Source organism: Furipterus horrens, unplaced genomic scaffold (assembly GCF_987537825.1).
Source record: "Furipterus horrens unplaced genomic scaffold, mFurHor1.1.pri manual_scaffold_2, whole genome shotgun sequence".
NCBI lineage: Eukaryota > Metazoa > Chordata > Mammalia > Chiroptera > Furipteridae > Furipterus > Furipterus horrens.
This window is the reverse complement of record NW_028327172.1, coordinates 30353965-30372691: the sequence shown is the minus strand read 5'-3', so window position 1 is coordinate 30372691 and position 18727 is coordinate 30353965. Positions and strand designations below refer to the sequence as shown.

The following is an 18727-nucleotide window of genomic DNA, read 5'->3' as shown; positions in this document are numbered from 1 at the left end:
ACTCATATCCTATATGTTCTTCACAGACTTAACAGCTCTGAAAAATGTATTGTCCAATATTGTGCAATTCATAGTTTTCAGGAGTTTTATGCTTTTAAGATACTTATTGTGCCTAACATGGGAAATATACTACAATAGTAACTGCAGGGGATACTGTGATGAAAACATATGATTTTTGCCTTCATAGTTTTGATAATTTAGTAATTCTGTTGGTGTCATTCAATTTCAAAGCAGGAAGGTTTTACTCTATTCAAATATTGAATTTGGATGCTATTTTCACCTCTCTGAACTTTTAATGAGTAAACCCTTTTGCTCCCAAAGAAACAAATAATTGACAGTAGGGCAGGGTTTTTTCAAAGTGACTTTTTATCAGAGTCACCTGGGACAGCTTTTAAAAATGAAGGTTCCTGCCCTGGCTGGGTAGCTCGGTTGGTTAGAGTGTCATCCTGATACACCGAGGTTGTGGTTCAATCCCTGGTTAGGGCACATATAAGAAGCAACCAATGAATACATAAATAAGTGGAATAACAAGTTGATGTCTCTCTCTCCCCCCACCTCTAAAAATCAGTCTCCCCCTTTCTCTCTCTAAATATCAATAAATTTAAAGAATTTTTTAGAAATAAAGATTCCTGGGCCCCCTCCAACCCTACTAAAACCAAATCTGGCTGTTGACCTGGAATCAGAATATTAAACAAATAGTCAAGGTGATTCTTAAGAAACTCGAAGTCTGAGGAACACTACAGTGATGAATGACCTGAAATAAAGCATAGATGTGAATAAATGAGATCAAATGAGGTCAGCTAACATATGCCCAGCTAGAGTTGCATTTTTCAGTTAAGTGTAGGTACATATGACATTAAATAAGGAGAAATAATAGAAATGATATCTTTTGAGCCCTTATTTCACATCTTTTGGGAGAAATTACAGTGCTTGAAGGCAAATTCATATCTATAGAAGTCTTCATGGATGATTTTTCTGGGAGAAATAAGGCTGATGGAGCTAGTTTGTAGTTTTCTACTGTATACAACTCCTTTTCTGTAGTTTTTTAAAAAGAAAAAGCTACATGCTTGACAAATTCTTCTTTTACTGATGAATGTCCTTGCACTAAATAGACCATATGGTAGTTCAATACAAGACCTTCTGGTTCTTATTCTGGGGAAGGTGCTGGAATATATGCACATGTATGTCTTCACATGCATACACACAATCAGAATTCTCTGGGTTACATTTGGTATTTATACAGTATATTGCCACCCTTCTTTTGAAATTACATTGTTTTAAATAAATTAACATTCCATTTTGATTTATTTGGCAGAAACACATTTTCATGCCATTTTGTGGGCTGACCCTCATGACCCTTCCTTAGAAAAAAATAAACAGTACTTTGAATTTTTGCATTAATGGGAACTGAAAAACTGTCAGCCCTTATTTCTGTTTTTGTTCAAATCAACATCATCAACCTTTACCTAATGATCCATGTAACAAACAACGGTGTGCCAGAGATTAATAGTAGTAAAGGAGAGAACCGAGGAGGGAAGTAGGTAGAAGAAAATGTGAGAGAGGGAATTTGTAATTTATAATGTACCAAAATCAGTAGTCACATTTTAAAAAAGTAAAAGTGCTGTGTATTGCATTATGTTGCTACAGGATGAGTAGATGAGATATAGTTAGCAAATGGATATTTGTTATTTATCCTTCAACTTTAATTCAGAGCCTTGCTGGGTAAAGTAGCCTTGGTTGTAATGTCCTTGCTTTTCATCACCTTGAATATTCATAACAATCCTTGAAATGTTTCTGTTGTGAAATCAGATGACAGTCCAATTGGAGCGCCCTTGTAGATAACTACCTGCTTCTCTCGTGTCTTTTAGGATTCTCTTCTTGTCTTTAAGTTTTACAATTTTAATTATGATGTGTCTCGGTGTAGGCCTCTTTGAGTCCATCTTGTTTGGGACTCTGCACTTCCTGGATTGTGTGTCTTTTTCTTTCACCAGACTAGGGGAGTTTTTGGTCATCATTTCTTTAAATAGGTCCTTGATTTCTTGCTATCTCTCTCCTTCTGGTATTCCCGTGATGCAGATGTTGTTATACCTCATGTTGTCCCAAAGGTTTCTGAAGCTACCCTCATTCTTTTTAATTCTTTTCTATTTTTGCTGCTTTGCTTGGGTGTTTTTTCCTACCTTGTCTTCCAAATCACTGATTCAGTTCTCTGTTACATCAGACCTATAGTTTATTTCTTCCAATTTACTACTCATTTCAGATATTGCATTCTTTATTTCTGAGTGGTCCTTTTTTGTTTTTTCTGTGTCTTTTTATATGCTCAGTATCCTTATAATCATTACTCTAAACTATCTGATAAATTGCTTGCCTCCTTTTCATTTAGTTCTTCTTCTGGGTAATTCTCTTGTCCTTTTATTTAGGGCCTATTCCTTTGTCTTTCCATTTTGGCTGCCTGGGGTGTTTGTTTCTATGTATTAGGTATATCTTTAAAGACTGTGGTTCAGACGTATGTCAGATACTGCCTGTGACTGACCCTGGACAACTTGTTTGGAGCTATCAGTCATACTCAGCTTGTGCTCCCTCTGCTGGGCCTGTTGTGTGCAGAAAGAACAAGGCTGTGCACCAAGGCTGGCTTTTACCAGCACCGGGTCTGGGGGAGGGTCAGCTAAAGTCTCAGAGCTCCCAGAGATTCATCTTAGCTGTTAAGCTTAATCAGTGATAAAGCCTCAGACTGTACTCAGCATCCCACTTTAAGTTCCACAGTGTGGGGCAGAGTAATTTCTGCAGGCAGGACTATTGCTTCCTCTAAGGCTGATTCTTCACAGAGGTGAGCACTATGCCTGAGAAAGATAGCTTCTGCAGTATGGAGAATTACTCAGCACAGGGATCCTGGTGGCTGTTCCTTCAGGTCTCTCCCCAGAGCCACCAGCCCCAGACTTTTCTCATGAGTCTCTAGTCTACTCTGCCCTCCCTTTGCTGGAGCCCAGGGTAAGTGGCTGCAAATGGAATTTTGTGTGTTAGCCTTTTAGGAGGCTCTCTGCATCTCCAGCCATCTCTCTCTGGTGGATAGAAACCCCACACCTTTTTACAGCTGGGTTTTTATCTGGGTTCCTTTCCTGGTCCTGGTGCTGTGGGCTGGGGAGCCCTCTTTGGTGTTTAGACTCCACACTTCTCAAAAAGGACTCCCCATCCACTGAAATATCCCTCTGGAACTTCAGCTGCTGCCTGTGGGAGCCCAGCCAGCCCTCTCACGCCTCCTGTGCACTCCCTACCAGTCTCATTGTGGTGAAATGGTTTCTTCTGTCTGTGCGTGGTTATAGGGCTTCTCTCCAGCTAGTGTTAAGTTGCTTAGTCAGGATGATTTCTCTACAATTTAGTTTAATTCCAGTTTTGTCCTAGAAGGAGATTTGTGCAGCTTTCACTTACTCATCCGCCATCTTGAATCTCACAAATGGATTTTCCATTTGCTGTTGGAAAGGTAATACTACAACAAATGTATTCCAGGTTTCTGAGTGCTCTTTCCATGGCTGATAAAAATAAGAATAATTTAGGGTATTCCAATAAACAGGTAATAGAGGTTCCTGATTCTTTCCTGGTCCATGTGCTTTCACCATTTCATCATCTCAGATGACAGAACATCCTGGTTTACATGGGACTCTCCTAGGAAAACCCACATAGTTGGGTCACTTCAAACTTATCCATATTCAACCTGATTAGATACAAGTTTTCTAATGTGATATTCAGTTCTCTGCAATAGTCTGTTCTTTCATGTAGATACATATACAACTTTCTCCTTAATTTACCTCTTTCTTTTACCTTGAAAAGTAGCACATGCACAGAGATATAAATGGTGACAGTTTTAATTTGAACACCTGTTTCGTTGATCCAGCCCTAGAGTGCTGGAAGGATCTTTAGCTTTTGCATATAGTGCAATACTTCTCCTTCCAGATCAAGCAATTGAAGCTCAGAGAAAGTGGGTGTTGTTGTCTAAGTTCACTCAGCCCGAAATGGACCTAGAACTTGAACCCAGGTTCCCTGACTTCCAATCCCATGCTTTTCTCAAAGTTCTCAAATGTGCTTGAAAGGTACCCTTTCCTCTTTAAGGAGTTCATTCACTTTGAAAAACTGAGCAACTTCGCAATAGGAAGAAGCTGGTACACTTAGATTACACTCCATTAATTGCTCCCTGGAATTCTTCTGCAAGAGATTATGAATTCATATGAATTCATATTAAGCAGCAGTGGCAGGGACTTCCTTCCTGTGGTGAGACTGTCTTATAATCATAAACACTGCATCATCCTTGAAGAGGAAAGGTTAATAAATGTGCCTAACTCTGAGGAAGAGGGCCTGTGATCCTGTTATTTTTATTAATATTTTCAATTAGTGTTTTACCTTGAAATAATAAGCAGAAAACAGCATCTGCTGTTTAGAAGATGAGCACATAAATGTTAAATGTTACTTCCTTTGAAAGACTTGCACACTATCTTAAGCCAATATTTTATTTATAGATTAAGTTCAATATTCTGAATGGGATTCTACATTTTCCATCTGTTCTGAAATATCTCTCTCATCAAATCAGTTAAACAAAAACACCTAGAAACAGAATCTTGAAATGAAACTGGAAAACTCCAAAGCTAAGTCATTATTTTCGTTGAGAGATGGCAGCCCAACTGACTTCTTAAATTAGGGCTGTCCTTACAGAATTAATTACAGAATTAAAAGACTACCTTTTACTCACAGTGAGATGTTGAGCAATTCTTAAGATTTCCCATCCCCAAGTCATGTTACGTAGCTGAGAGCAAAGATTATTAGGTAATATTCCCCAGGTCTAACTTTATTTACTTGACTAAGTGAATCAATAGAAACATTTTAGTTTAATATGTTTCTATTATCTTTTTGCTCCCACTTAAAAAAATTCTGTAAATTAGGTTTATTGAATGATCCAGGATGATAAGAGCATTGAGAAGAATTTTTACTGCATCGATGACTTTTCAGTCACATAGTTAAGAAATATTTACTGATGGATCCTTAGTGCTATGCTGACTTTTGCCTCAACCAGTGGTTTCTAACTATAGCTCTCTCAAGATGAATGCACATTTCATTTCTAGAAAAGGATGGCTTGGAGTAGTGCACTGTCCACTAAGGCCAATTCACCTTTTGAATGAGGATATCAGTCTTGTTTTAAAATAATCTGCCCTTTGAGAACATGTGAATGGGTAACTGCAATCTTGATCTTTGCTTTTCTCTTCTGTTACCAAGGGGATCATCCAAGACGGGAAAATCATCTTTATGCCGAATGGATACATAACACAATGTCCGAACTTGAATCGCAGTAAGTAGCAACTTAAAGCATTTGTGAGTTTTTAATATTCTATAACTTGTTTATAATATCAGAAAAATAGGTCAGGAAGGGTATGACACACTCTTTATGGTATTGACTGATGAGGTGGCAAGGTTAGTGAAAAAACTTAGCTCTACTATGTACTTCTGTGTCTTTAAGTTTCTAAAAAACTTACGTGTATTATTTTATTAGCTTTAATTAGAATTAAAATTTGAAGGTAAGAAACATTACATTAGCAGTTTGGGTTCTGTAGGTTGGTCCAGAAAGATATATTTAATTTAATTATATGTATTTTAAAAAACTTTTTTGAATTGTTCGTCGTCGTCGGCAGCCGTCCGTCTGGAGAGACGATGGCGTAGCTTCTTGAGAGTCTATCTGCACCGCCGAGAATGGCTGTGCAGTCCGACTCGGGAGTGACAATCCCTGCTGCACTTGTTACAGGTGAAGGCAGATGGCTGTTGTTGCTGCTGTTATTTCTTTAATTTTTGAGAGTTAGTTTCCAGTCCTATTGCTATTTATTACATTTTTATTTAAAAATTTAAAAAATTATAGTTTACATTTAATATTATTTTGTATTAGTTTTAAGTGTACAGCTAGTGGTTAAATGATCATATATACTTTACAGTGGTCCCCTGATATTTCTAGCACCCCATCTGGCACCACACACAGTTATTACAATATTTTTGACTATTCTATTTCCTATGCTGTACTTCATTTAAAAACTACTCTTTAAACTACTTGACCTGGATTTTTCTTGCTCTTCTTCTATGATGGATGATTTGCATTTTTTCCAGTCACCTCTCTATAAATATGAGGTTTAATTTTAACTTATAAATATTATACTGCCTTTCTTTTCAGCGAAGTCCTTTTTGCCCTGTTCTTTTTGTTTCTTAATAAAAGAGAATGATCTAGACCTGAAATCCCCTGTGATTTTGACAGTTTCAAAGTAATACTTGAACAGAAATGCAAAAACTTTTCTACAGAGGCAAACAATTGTGGTTTAAAAAATTTCGTTCTTATATTAACACTGTATCAACATTTATTTTATCTTCTCTTTATTGAGCTTGCCCGACCTGTAGTGATTTCTTAAGCCTGGTGCAAGGAATAATGGATTTACAAGAGCTTTTGGCCAAGATGACTGCAAAAGTAGGTATCTGAATTTCACTTGTGATGTTTCATTTTTCTCCATGCTAGCTGAAAGTTAGAGTGATATGCTATAATGGAAACATTTTTAGCCTTGGCATCTGTAATATGTTACTATGAGAATGGTTTATTCTTACTGAAATAGTATTACTTCTAGTAAACATAACTATTTCTGTCTTTGATACTATTAAAATGCATTAAAATATTTACTTGAAAAATGTTTAGAAGAAAGAGGCAAAATGTATCACTGTTGATTCCCTGGGAGTGGAAAAAAATTTGCCCATTGGCTATTAAACTTGTAACACTGTGAGATGTTATATATGGTCAGAGCCAAATAAGCTGAAGCATTTCATATGTAAGAATAATTGCCAATAATCAGAAGGGGCAAAATGGCTATTGTTAGGAAGAGATGACTATCACAGAAAGGCATTGTATCACATTTTTAATATATGATTCATCTTGGGATGGGTCCTGAGTTCAACAGGGAAGGAAGAAAAGTTTGCCTTTCAGCACTTTCAGTTTTATAATTCTGTATCTTTTTCTCCTCTCCATGACCCATGTAACAAGAATCTTGGTGGATCTGCTGTTTGCCAGGTGCTATGTCAGATACAAAGGAGGCACTGGTGAACTAGACATGATTTCCACCCCAGACGGGTTCCTGCTGAGTGGCAGAGCCAAACATGGAAACAAATAGGGGCTTAATATATATTCATAAAGTTTAGATTCATAATGAAAGCCCCTGAGCTTTGTGGTGAGAGGCATGAAGAAAAAGAAAAAGAAAACATGGCTAATGCTGTTGTTATGATGCTAATCAGTCGTGGACTGGAGTTCCAGCCCAGGGCAAAGACAGAATCAGGTTGGGCCTAAGAGACATTATACTCTGCGAAAGGAAGAATTTTAATAACACGGAAAATGATATATGAGTCCTATTCTACCGGTGGCTGGGACGGCTCTCTGCCATCAGCCACAGCACCTGGAAAAAAATTGGTGGGCAGGTGTTTTTTGGTGGAAGGGCTGTATTTTGGATGCACAGGTTGTGCTGCTGAAACCAATGTGTCTGTTTCAAACTATGATTTTGGCCACATTCCCTTCTGTCTGAAAAGGAGAGAGAGAACCCTTTTCTGAGAGAGAAATAGCCTGAGACGTGAGAGCCTGAAGCATCAGCTCTCACTTCAGAGTACAGTGGAGATGGGAAATGCAGGCAATGATTTGCCTTCCCAGCTTGTGGCATGGAGAGGCTTTTATTTCATATTGTGGGGAGCAGCTTGATCTCAGTACCATGAATCAGATTGTAGCTTGCCACCAAACTTTTGGAACCAGAGACACGTCACCTAGTCTCTGGTGATTGTGGCTGTCCCCTCCCTGGCTCTGAGGCTGCCCCTTCTTTTCTCAGTCCATCCTGTTATAGGCAATGGCGGTCTTTTATTTTTAATCATACGTTATCCAGGAGTCACATTGAGCTCTGTCCTCAAAGCAATATTGTGTAAAATGAGTATTTGTGAGGCAGAAGATACTTAATTGTGAGCAATGGCAAGCATAAAATAATTCAATCTACCTTCTCGCCCTGCCTCTCGCACTTTGGAAGATTTATAAGTCTGTTTCTTTTAAACCCTGGATAGAATAATAATTACACAACTTGGGTACTTCCGTTTTCACTGCATAGTTTGGAATCTGTGATAATGTAGAAGAGGAGTTGGCAATCTTTTTCTGTAAAGGGCCATCTAGTGAATGTTAGGCTTTGCAGGCCAAGAGGCAAAATCGAGAATATTATGTAAATGTTTACTTTATTTAAATGTGACCAGTTAAAATATAGCCATTGAAAAAAGGTAAAAATGACTTAGCTCATGAGCCCTATAAAAGTAAGTTGTGGACCAGATTTGGTCCATGGGCCTTCATTTGTCAGCACTTCATCTAACAGAAGCTGGAAAGAAACTCATACTAGGTCATATTTATTGAGTATTTACTCTGTGTTATTTACAGTGCTTCAACTTTTTATATTCCCTGTCAATTTAATCCTCACAACAATCCTGTGAGCTAGGATTGATTTATTAGCCTCCTTTCCAGATGAGAAGACTTGAGTTCCAAGAAAGTTAGGTAATTTTTTTTTTTTTAATTTAAGTTATCTAACTTTTCTCAAGGTAGTGGATGGGAGAGCTCGGACACAGACCCCAATTCTGAAAGTTGCATCATGACTGAGAAAGTTTATAGCCAGGAAAGAGAGGATTAGAAAGAGAGATAAGAGGCATGAGGCAGGAGTGAGTGATGGAGGTGGACGCTGCGTCAGGGGGATGAAGGTATCAATGAGAAGAGCTATAAAGAGGGAGGAAAGGAGGAAGATGTATCCAGAGGGTACTGTTGGGAGGGAAAAGTGAGCAAAGAGCCCCTAGCAGCTTATAATGGGGGAAGGTTGGGGCAAAGGCAAGGCTCCTTAACCCATTCTCTTTTGGTTGCTGCTTCTTGTGTTCCTTGGAAATATGTGGATTTTTCTGAGTCCGGACCCGAGTCCTGCCAGGACCATGCAGGACCACCTCATAGCACGTCATCTCCTGAAGGGTTTTTGGATCACAGAGACAGCTCAGAGTCAAACTGCAAACAGGGGGTGGGCCCGGTGAATTCTCAAAGAACGTATTTCCCTCTAGTCAGTGTGCCAAAATCTGAGGAGCAAGATCTTCTTCCTGTGCCTTGTGAAAGCCTTGTTTCCTTTTTATTTGGTCTGAAACTGAGGTTACAGCCTTGGGGCTTCCTTTAAAACATCCTGTTCTCTAACTCCTCTCCTGTGTGCCCTGTACAGCCATTCAGGTGGAAGCTCAGGGGTTCATTGGACTTGGTTTTTATAGAGATGCCATGAGACAGGCAAGGGAGATTTGGAGGCCTGGTCTGGTACATGGCACACACTGGGCATTCAATAAGCAATGACCGTTGTTAATTATATTGTTAAACTTAGAAAAAAAAAAATAGGCAACTATGTGGGAAAGGTGGTCCCTAAGAAAATGTACACCTTCCCCGGTGGCTGGTATCACACAGCCTGGCAGAGGCAGTGAGTTGATGTCAGGGCCCTAGTTTAGAGCCAGGTGCCAGGAGGTAGCAGCAGAAAATCCTCACACATGGGTCAGAGTGGAAGCCATGGGATCCTCACAGAGAAAAACTCAGTGCACAAGCCGGACAGGAGATGGTCGCCAAAGTCACATCAAACTGAACAGATGCAGACACTAGATAAGCCCAGGGGTCAGGTCTGCCTAGGAGGGCTTTTCTCCTCTGAGGTGGGGAGGTTTTAAAGGAAGCCCCTTGCTGGATAGAGGACAGGTCCTGGGCATAGCGGTCAGGATACGCAAGAGCCCTCTTGAAGAATCCTAGCACTCTGGCAAAACCACCCATTTTCCGAGGCGGAGAAGGAGCAGGGAGGCTGTCCCCTGCTGCTTCCAGTGAATGATCCATCAGAGACCACTGGTCTCCTGGGGTACTCTGGACATTTTCTCAGTATGGGAAGCACCACCTGGGCCAGGTACATTGCACTGCAGTGAGGCTCTGCCCCACTTTTTAAGCTCAGGATGAAGAGATACTGGAGCCTAGGAGTTTCTAGATTCCTTCTATTTAAATCTTGGACAAATCTATTTATCCAAATCAAGTAGCATTTGGAATGGCATTTCGGCTTGTAATATATTTAATTTTGTTTTGAGGAGCTCAATAATGATTTTTTCAATTAAACTTAAAGGTTTAACACAATACATCTAGCAAATACCAAATAATAGTGTTTCAGAGAAAAAAAAGCAATCTACTACATGACCAGTTATTGTGAAAATGGCTTCTGCTGTCTATCTTTGAAGGTATAGGAACTAAGAATAAATGATTTGGTCCATGGTTGCTTACATAAACAGAATAAAGATGGTAAAACAGAATAAAGATGTAGACTTGATACTGTATCTACCTTGGATCTGCAGGCATTCTTGGAGAAAATAGCAGGTAGTATAGGAATAGCTTTTGAAAATGAATTTGTGTAAATTCAGCATGCTAATATCAGTGACAGAAAACATAATTCAAATTTTGATTCAGAGTTGTTTTTCTCCTTTATTGTTGCAACAGGATGTAGCAGGGAGAGCAAGGAAGGCAAGACTATACATTAAGTGTCTTTTAAAAATTAGTTTTCTGCGTTACTGTCTGTGTCTTTCTGACACACTGTTACGTTACAGAGTAGGGCTTTTCAATGTTATCAGAAAAGGCTAAATAAATAAAGAAAACAAAAATGAAGTTCAGAAGGTAAACAAAGTTAGTCCTGAGAATAGTTTTTATTATACTAAGACTGAGGCTTTCCTTGGAATTGAGTTTTATAGTTGAGCATAGCTCAGTCTTGTTGGACATTACTGGAAACTGCCAGTATTACTCTTAGGCAAACTCTTAGATTTTCTGGGAACTGGGACAGATGTAGAGTTGCCTTTTGGGTCCTTCAGTCTTTCAGAAGTTTGCTTGGAGTGATACCGACACTAGAGTTGTTCCAGGTTTCCTGAGTGAGATGGGCACATTTCCTCCCACAGATACCCGACTCAGAGCTGGTTTGAGGAGGGATGCAGATCTAGTTCAACTCTTTCTTGTTCAGTCCCAGGTCAGCCATCAATCACTACCTTTCATAGGAACCACTGGGCTGTAGAATGAAGTAAAGATAATGTGCGCTGTTGTTCACTTCCTTTTTATCTTTTACCTACACATGGTTTTGATCTCATGTCCTCACCAAACTCTTGGAAGTGTGTTTTCCTTTTGTGTCCTAAAGAATTCCCCAAAGAACTTAATTATCCTAAATTCTAGAAAGTTTATGAACAAGCTGGAGTGTTGAATGTAACCTGCATGTTAAAAGAGTCATGGGAAGCTAGTATTTCCGGCAAGGTCCACTCTCAGTTTCTTCAGGGCTGATTGGGGCATGTGGCTTGTCTAGGATCCTGTTTGGTCTTTTCTCTGCCCATCAGTACCACCCACAAAAGGCAGACTAGAAATGAGATTTCTTGAGAAATTCCAAAAGCTTGGAGGAAGAGGATGAAATAAGAGACAAAAACCAAGGGTGGAATTACATATGAATTCCACTTCCAGAGAGTGGCGCTGTTCTCAGTAACTGAGAGGGGTCTGCATGGATTGGAACCGTAGTCGATGCAGAAAGATCAGAGCCATCGTGGCCCAGGTTCAACCATCATATCTGAAATACTGACTTGAAATAGTCTTAGTTGGATCAAAGATTGACTTGGTTTCCTGTATGGGGCACATGCTTAACATGTGGAGGCACAAGTATGATTGAGAAGGAAAAGAAAGCCTATTTGATGAATTTTTAGGAAGTTCTATTTGTTTTTTCAACCATGTAAGGAAAGGGGAAGAATTGGGAAATATTGGTACTGGACTGTGTTACTCCTTCATGTGGGTGTGGCAATAAGAGAGATGATACCGAAGTTCAGGATTTGGCACCGTATTTTGGGAGGCAAGCTGGAGTAGGCCTCATGGAAGGTGATCAGGAGAGAAGATTGGAACCATATTGAGAAGAGCTATGTAGGCACCCTGCGGGGGCTGGCTGTGGTCAGGAGCGCACATGAGGACTGGATAACCTCAAATGTTTGAAGAGAGGTTCACTCGCGCAAGGGCAAAACTGGATGTAATAGGAAAAAAGGAGAGATTGGGAGGGCTCAGGCCAAGAAAGATGTCTAAAATCCAGAGCTAACAACAAAAATAAGTATTTCCTTGCAAGATAATAGGTGTCCCACCACTGGAGATGCGTACACAAAGACTGAATCACATGATAGGGTTACTTGTGAGGACATCTGAGCTGTATAATACCTTTCAAATAAAAGATTCTAAGACTCCGTGATTAACGATAGCAGTCAGGTGACTTAGAAAAATGAAAAAAGTCCTTTCACCAAATGTTGGTCTTCCCTGGGGGTTTGGTTGCCTCTTTTGACCTTCGTCTGAACACCAAAGTGGATTCTTGGGACATTCTGTTTGGAGGATTGTGAGCTGGAGAGAAACTAGATCCTTCTATGGCTTTCCCTTTTTCTGGGCCCATCTCCCCAGGATTTTTCCTGAGAGAGGAAGCAGTGACACTCCAGTTTGTAAACCATGAGATTGTGGTTAGTGTGCGAAGCAACGGAGAAGATGTAAGCGCGTTGGAGTTCCTTCTTCCGGCCCCTGTAAACACTGTAATGAGTCCTTGAGAACACATTCATTAAGAGGGCTTCCGTGTGGGACTTCGAGCTGCAAGCACATATGTTTCTGAACACCCTGGGGGGTCCCTGAGATACAGTTCAATGTCTCATTTGGTGCTCATTAGACCATGGGAGCCAATATGCCTTAATTTAAAATGATTCCACCTCATGTAACAGAAAAATATTCAATGCCAAAAACAGATCTAAGAATCTGAGCTGCTCTGAGCAGTTTTTCCCCTTCCTACTTGAATTTATTTTTTCTTGTTGCTAGTAGCTTTGTTAGGACAGTGCAATTGAATTACAGAAATTACAGCTAGTAACTCTTGTTTGCAGCTAAATTATGCAGAGACGAGACTTAGTCAATTGGAAAACTGCCATTGTGAGAAGACTTGTCAAGTGAGTGGACTGCTTTATAGAGACCAAGACTCCTGGGTTGATGGTGATCACTGCAGGAACTGCACGTGCAAAGTAAGACTGTGAAGAAATAAAATAAAAACATTATTTTTAACTTTACTTTTACTGTTTACACTATTATAGATGTCCTCATTCCTCCCCCCTCTTTACCCATCCCCCCGCTTTTCTACCCCCTTCTCTTGGGCTGTCATCACTGTCGTCTGTGTCTATGAGTTACGCATATACTCACGTGTTCTTTGGCGAATCCCTTCACCTTCTTTTATCCAGTCCTCCATCCCCCCTCCTCTGACAGCTGTATCCATTCCTCTGTATCTGTTTTGTTTGTTTTGTTCATCAGTTTATTTTGTTCATTACGCTCTTAACAGGGCAGTTTCACTAATTATCATGTAATCTGGTTCTTCCATATATAATACTAACTCTAAGAAGTATTACTTTTGTACTAAGCACCTGTTTAGTAATCTGTGCTGTTACGAAGGGAAACTGGAAATGAATCATTTCATATATAAATGCTTGGAAATTAAAATCTACTCTGTCTCAACAACTCACTCTAATTTGATCTAATATTATTATAAAAAGCTTACTGTTTGGAGTTTGGAGGTTAGAATATCAGAGGGAGAAAGAACTCCTTTGATTTTTCAAACAACCTAGTGGTTAGCTTTATTCATGAACTTTTCTGTGCTAGAATAAATTTTGAAATGGGGTTTAATTAGACCCTAGGTGTTTATATTTATTTTGCAAGGTATCCATCTTCTCTTTCAGAGACTGTCAAGACCCCTCGACTTTCAGGGTATCCACCATTTGTATATGCCTTCATCTGTTTCGGAGAATTACAGGAGCCCTCCCACCAAATTGATATGTAAACCCTGCCCAGTTGAAATTATTTGATGCATATCTGAAGAATGCCATTATTTGTCTGAGAAAATACAAAACAAATTGTTAGAGCCCCAACAATGATTGGCAGGGTCTGCAAAAGGTATTATTTATGTTCCTGAAAAAATAGGCTTTCTGTTTTCTGCCTAATCTACTTAGCCCACATGGGCAGGTGGAAAGGAGCCAGTGATATATATCAGAAAAGTAATTGAGGTGGCATGGGTTCATTCAGGCTGGAGAAAATATTTTATTTGTGGCCCTGGAACGGACTGAGAATTTCTCACATGGCTTCTGTTTCCCTGATGAGGTTTCTGGGATGAGCTATGAGCTTTTTCCACAGAGGGAACTTTCACAGGGCGCTTCTGAGATGCCTTTCCCTGTCCTTCCTCCCTCAGAGTGGTGCTGTGGAATGCCAAAGGATGTCCTGCCCCCCTCTCAATTGCTCCCCAGACTCCCTCCCCGTGCACATTGCTGGCCAGTGCTGTAAGGTCTGCCGACGTAAGTACTGATCGAGGGTCAGAGTGGCCCTCTGCACTTTGAGATTTATTTTCTCCCCTAAAATTTAGGCCTCAACTGATTAACATTAAGGAAATGAAGCACCAGTAGCTGATGTAATATTAAATGCATGGTAAGAAGAACTGCTATATTTTAATCACCTGTGATGTGACAGGCACCTTATATAAGTTATTAAAAAATATTCTCACATTAACTGTAATTGCTTTTCTTCTTCCCATTCTATGTAGAAGGACCTGGTGTTCACAGGGATTAAGTCACCTATACAGGATCAAACAACTGGTAATGGGTGGCTTCCGTAGCTAAAGTCAGGACTCCAAAGCTCCATGTGTTTGATCCTTCTCATCCTGAATGATCAACTTAATGTCCAAATTCACTGTTTTGACATTCTGAGGTCTTGGCCAGATGTCCTGTTATTGAAAGATCTTTGTTAGGAATTTTGGGATAAATTTAAGATATAATACTAAGACAATTTTCCTCAGAGTTGGCTTGTCCAAGTTATATAATGATTAAAAATCCTTTTCCCTCTGTATTGCAAAGGGCACTATTTCAAGTGAAATAGTGAAGTGAACATAGAGATAAGCAATGAGTACAAGCTGTCATTTAGAATGCATGTTAGGTGCCAGTGACCCTGCTTATTGAATCCTCACCTCAAACCTTTTGGTGGAGATTATTATTATCCCAGTTTTACAGGAATCTTAGGCTTAAGGAAGTTAACTTACCAGAGTCACAGGACAGGTGAGTGACAAAGGTGAAATGTAAAACTAGTTCCATCTGACTGCAAAGCCTGTAGTCTTTCCTCAAACCATATGGTCTTCTGTAGAAAATGAGAGTTTAGGTTAGAATTGTGGCATCCTGTGGATAATTTTCAAGATCACTTCCATGTTGAAAAGCACCAACATCATTACGTTTCAAAAGGCAGTGAGTGGTTTAGCTTTTTGTTAAGAACAGCGTGTTACCTAATATGACAGTGGCAGTGGGGGTAGCTGGTCTGGTCACAACTGCCCAAAACTTTGTTAAACACTTTCAGAAGAAACATTTAAATAGTCTATTTTCTCATGGTTGGCAGAGCACACTCACTACTCAGGAGAGTGTATTTGGAGTTATCTAAAAATATATACTTTCTTGTTTCTGTTCCAAGAGCTTTGGATGTCACATCTGCCAGTACATATAGCTCAAGTGCCCAGCTGTTGAGCTTACAGTTTGACACTATTATGGAAAGATAGTTTTTAGTAGGTGCAGATATTTTTTTTTCCAGTTTTGATATTTTATGTAATAGTCAACAGAGGAAGTTGAAAAACTATTGGAAATTTGTATTTAAAAAATATGAGATATTTTAAATGTTCTTATGAGTTCCCTGGACAGATCTGTGAATGCTGTTTCTTAGAAGCTGTTGTTTGGCCTTGGGGGTAGATGAGTCTTTTAGCTGTTTTGTGTTTTAACCTTTTGATTTTCTAATTGTGAGAGAAGTGTGTTTTGTGTAACCTCTGGAATCCACAGAGAAGAGTAAAGATACAAATGGGAAAATTTCCCATAATACCACTACTTGGAAACACTCTTGAAATTTTAGTGGACTTCATTTTTTAAAAAATTATTTAATGTACATTTGAGATCTTATTGTGCAGATAATTTTTATCCTAGTTTGTTGACTTACCATTATCACTTAAGTGTATTCCTATGTTTTTAAAAAACCCGTATAAACCTCATTTTCATGAGCTTCATAGTGTTCCATTGCTTGGCTATTGCATGACTTATTTAATCATTTCCAAGTTGTTGTATGTCTAGATTGTTTCCTACTTTCCACTCTGATAAATTACTGTTTAATATGTTTTGTATAGAAAACACATTTTTGCATTCTATATTTTTTTAAGGTAGAATTCTTCAGAGTAGATTTACTGGGTCAAAAGTCTGACATTTTCAAGTGATGCATATCAAATTATTCTTTCACTAGAAGTGAATGGGGTAGTTATTTTTTTTAATTTAATTGGAGAATTTTAAGTTTTAAAAAAAATTTTGGTTATTTGCCCAATGTTACCTAGATATTGATACACAGACTAATTCATAGTATTTTATTTAGGTAGTACTAATTTTCTGAGTAGCTCCAATTGGTAGTTTGACATGTTTATAGTTTAATAAAATGATAATGGAGATAATTTATTAAAACCACTATGTACAAAAATTTTAAAAAAATGATACAAGGCACCTCTGGTAATTAAAAGGTTGAGGACCTTTGGCCAAGAGGATTTTCATTTTTTACTTGTTTTTAATATAACTATGCATGAAGTGGTTACTCAGTGCTAGTGCCTGGAATAGTGACGAAAGGGCTCCCGTCTGCTTCAGAGGGCTCACTTTTAAGTGAGAGACGTGGTTCACAGTGTCCAGCATTGTAAGTGCAACCGTGTGAGGCATGAGATGGGGCACTTAGGGTGCAGACGGACAGCCTGTGGGTGGTGGGAGAGGACGTGGGCGCAGGGCCTGGTGTGCTCCTCAGAGGAAGTAGATCCAAGCTAAGCATTTCTAACCTTCTAGTAGATGACCGTGCAGGTGGGTCGGTGGGATGGAGGGGAGGAGAATGAGGAGCGATAAAGCAGCGTTCTAACAGTAGTCAGTAGAATTTCTAGAGTTTTCAAATGCCTTCACATCAATCAGAAAAAGATTGCAGAATATTTCCTTTTGTTGTCCCTTAGGATAAAGTTTCCTAAGCTACTTACTCTGTGGGTTTGGGTGGGGGCAGTATTCTAGGGACCCTGAGAAAAGGTATTGATTTGGCTCAGGCGATGCAAAAGCAGATTGTTTTGTCTGCGGACTTATTAAGTGTTTATGGCCTTGTCATGGCTTCAGGAGCTGCAGCACTTACTAAGGACAGCATGTGATTGGAAGTAGGAGAGAATTTGGTCTAAGTATCCATGTCTTGGTTCACTGCTTATAAACAGTACTTTGTCCTCTTTTGAACAAGAGCCCCTCTTCAAGAGCAAGGAGATTTTAATAGTGGAGGTGTCAGGTCCTGATACTAGAACATTCCTCCGTCTGTTTAGGAGGCATCAGGGGAAACTCGAGAGCCTTCTAGACTCCTTAGCTGTGGGCATGCAGTCTAGGGAGTAGCATGGGAGTCTCATTCCGCAGACATTTGTTGGGTATCTGCTCTATTCAAGGCATCGAGCATACCTTAGCTGCCCATTAGAATCACCCGGTAAACTTCTAAATTATAGATTCCCAGGGCCCCACTTTGACCTAAATTAGAATGTCCAAGCAGTGGTGTTCTGGAGTCTGTATCTTTTTGGTGGGCAGATTTGAGAACTGTCAGAAATTTGAGGAAGACAGGGAATCTTCACCTATGCAAAAGAGCATTTCCAAAGGGATAGAGGTGGCAGAGGGAATGGGAGATAGTCTTTCTGATAACAGAGGGTTCTTATGGGTGAGTAGCAGTAAAGCTGCAAAGGTGTGTTGGGGGTGGATGATGATGATTGTGTCCCTTCAATTTGCTCAGTCATCCTTACCAAGGTTTCTCTCCCAAACACTGTCCTTAGTTCTGGTGCAATAACAGGCACATATGGCGCTTCCATTTCGTCAGGCACTGTGTTAAGCCCTTTTATGTGTATTAATTCATTAAATTTTTCAACACCTGAAAGTCATAGGCCCCACTATTGTCTCCATTTGACAGATAAGGAGGTGAAGCACAGAGAGGAGAAGTCACTTGTCCAATGTCTGTGAGCCTCGGTGGAGCCAAAATAAAACACAGGTAGTCTGGCTCCAGATCTGATGCTCTTAAACTCTCTCTTCTACTCACTACTGTCCAGGGAGATGCATGCACCACCTCATTACAATAGAGGATCATGCAATATACACTCTACATGATATGCAGTGGTAGCATAGGGAGGGGAGGGATTAACTCCATCAGAAACTTGTGTGTGTGCACGTGTGCATGTGTGTAAGTGTGTATGTACACTTGCGTGTTAGGAAAACTTCATAGGGGAAGTAATAGCTGAGCAGGGTGCTGACAAATGAATAGGAGTTTGCGCTGTGGACAAGGTGGATAAGAATACACTTGCCACAGGAAATTGCACACGCAAAATCATGGATGTAAACACAGCATTGGTTTTGGTACTCAAAAGCAAGATTTTAAAGCAGGGTTGTGTCATGATCAAAGAGCTGCTTTTACAAAGGCTGCTGCATCGAGAGAGCTGGAGGGGGTTAGGTGTGGGATTCATGCAGATTCCAGGTGGAAGTGGTGACACTGGCAGGTAAGCACTGCCCGGGGAGAAGAGAAGGCAGGGAT

General features: G+C 39.8%; 1 protein-coding gene across 2 annotated transcripts in view; it reads left to right on the top strand.

Annotated features, from left to right (window-relative positions):
• NELL1 (neural EGFL like 1) overlaps positions 1 to 18727 on the top strand; it is a 755205-nt gene that overhangs the window by 162688 nt on the left and 573790 nt on the right. For both annotated transcript variants that reach the window (XM_090263151.1, XM_090263150.1), the window contains 4 exons: positions 5257 to 5329; positions 6402 to 6484; positions 12988 to 13122; positions 14334 to 14436. In XM_090263151.1, coding sequence (XP_090119277.1) covers positions 5257 to 5329; positions 6402 to 6484; positions 12988 to 13122; positions 14334 to 14436 — 394 coding nt within the window. The remainder of the gene's footprint in view (positions 1 to 5256; positions 5330 to 6401; positions 6485 to 12987; positions 13123 to 14333; positions 14437 to 18727) is intronic.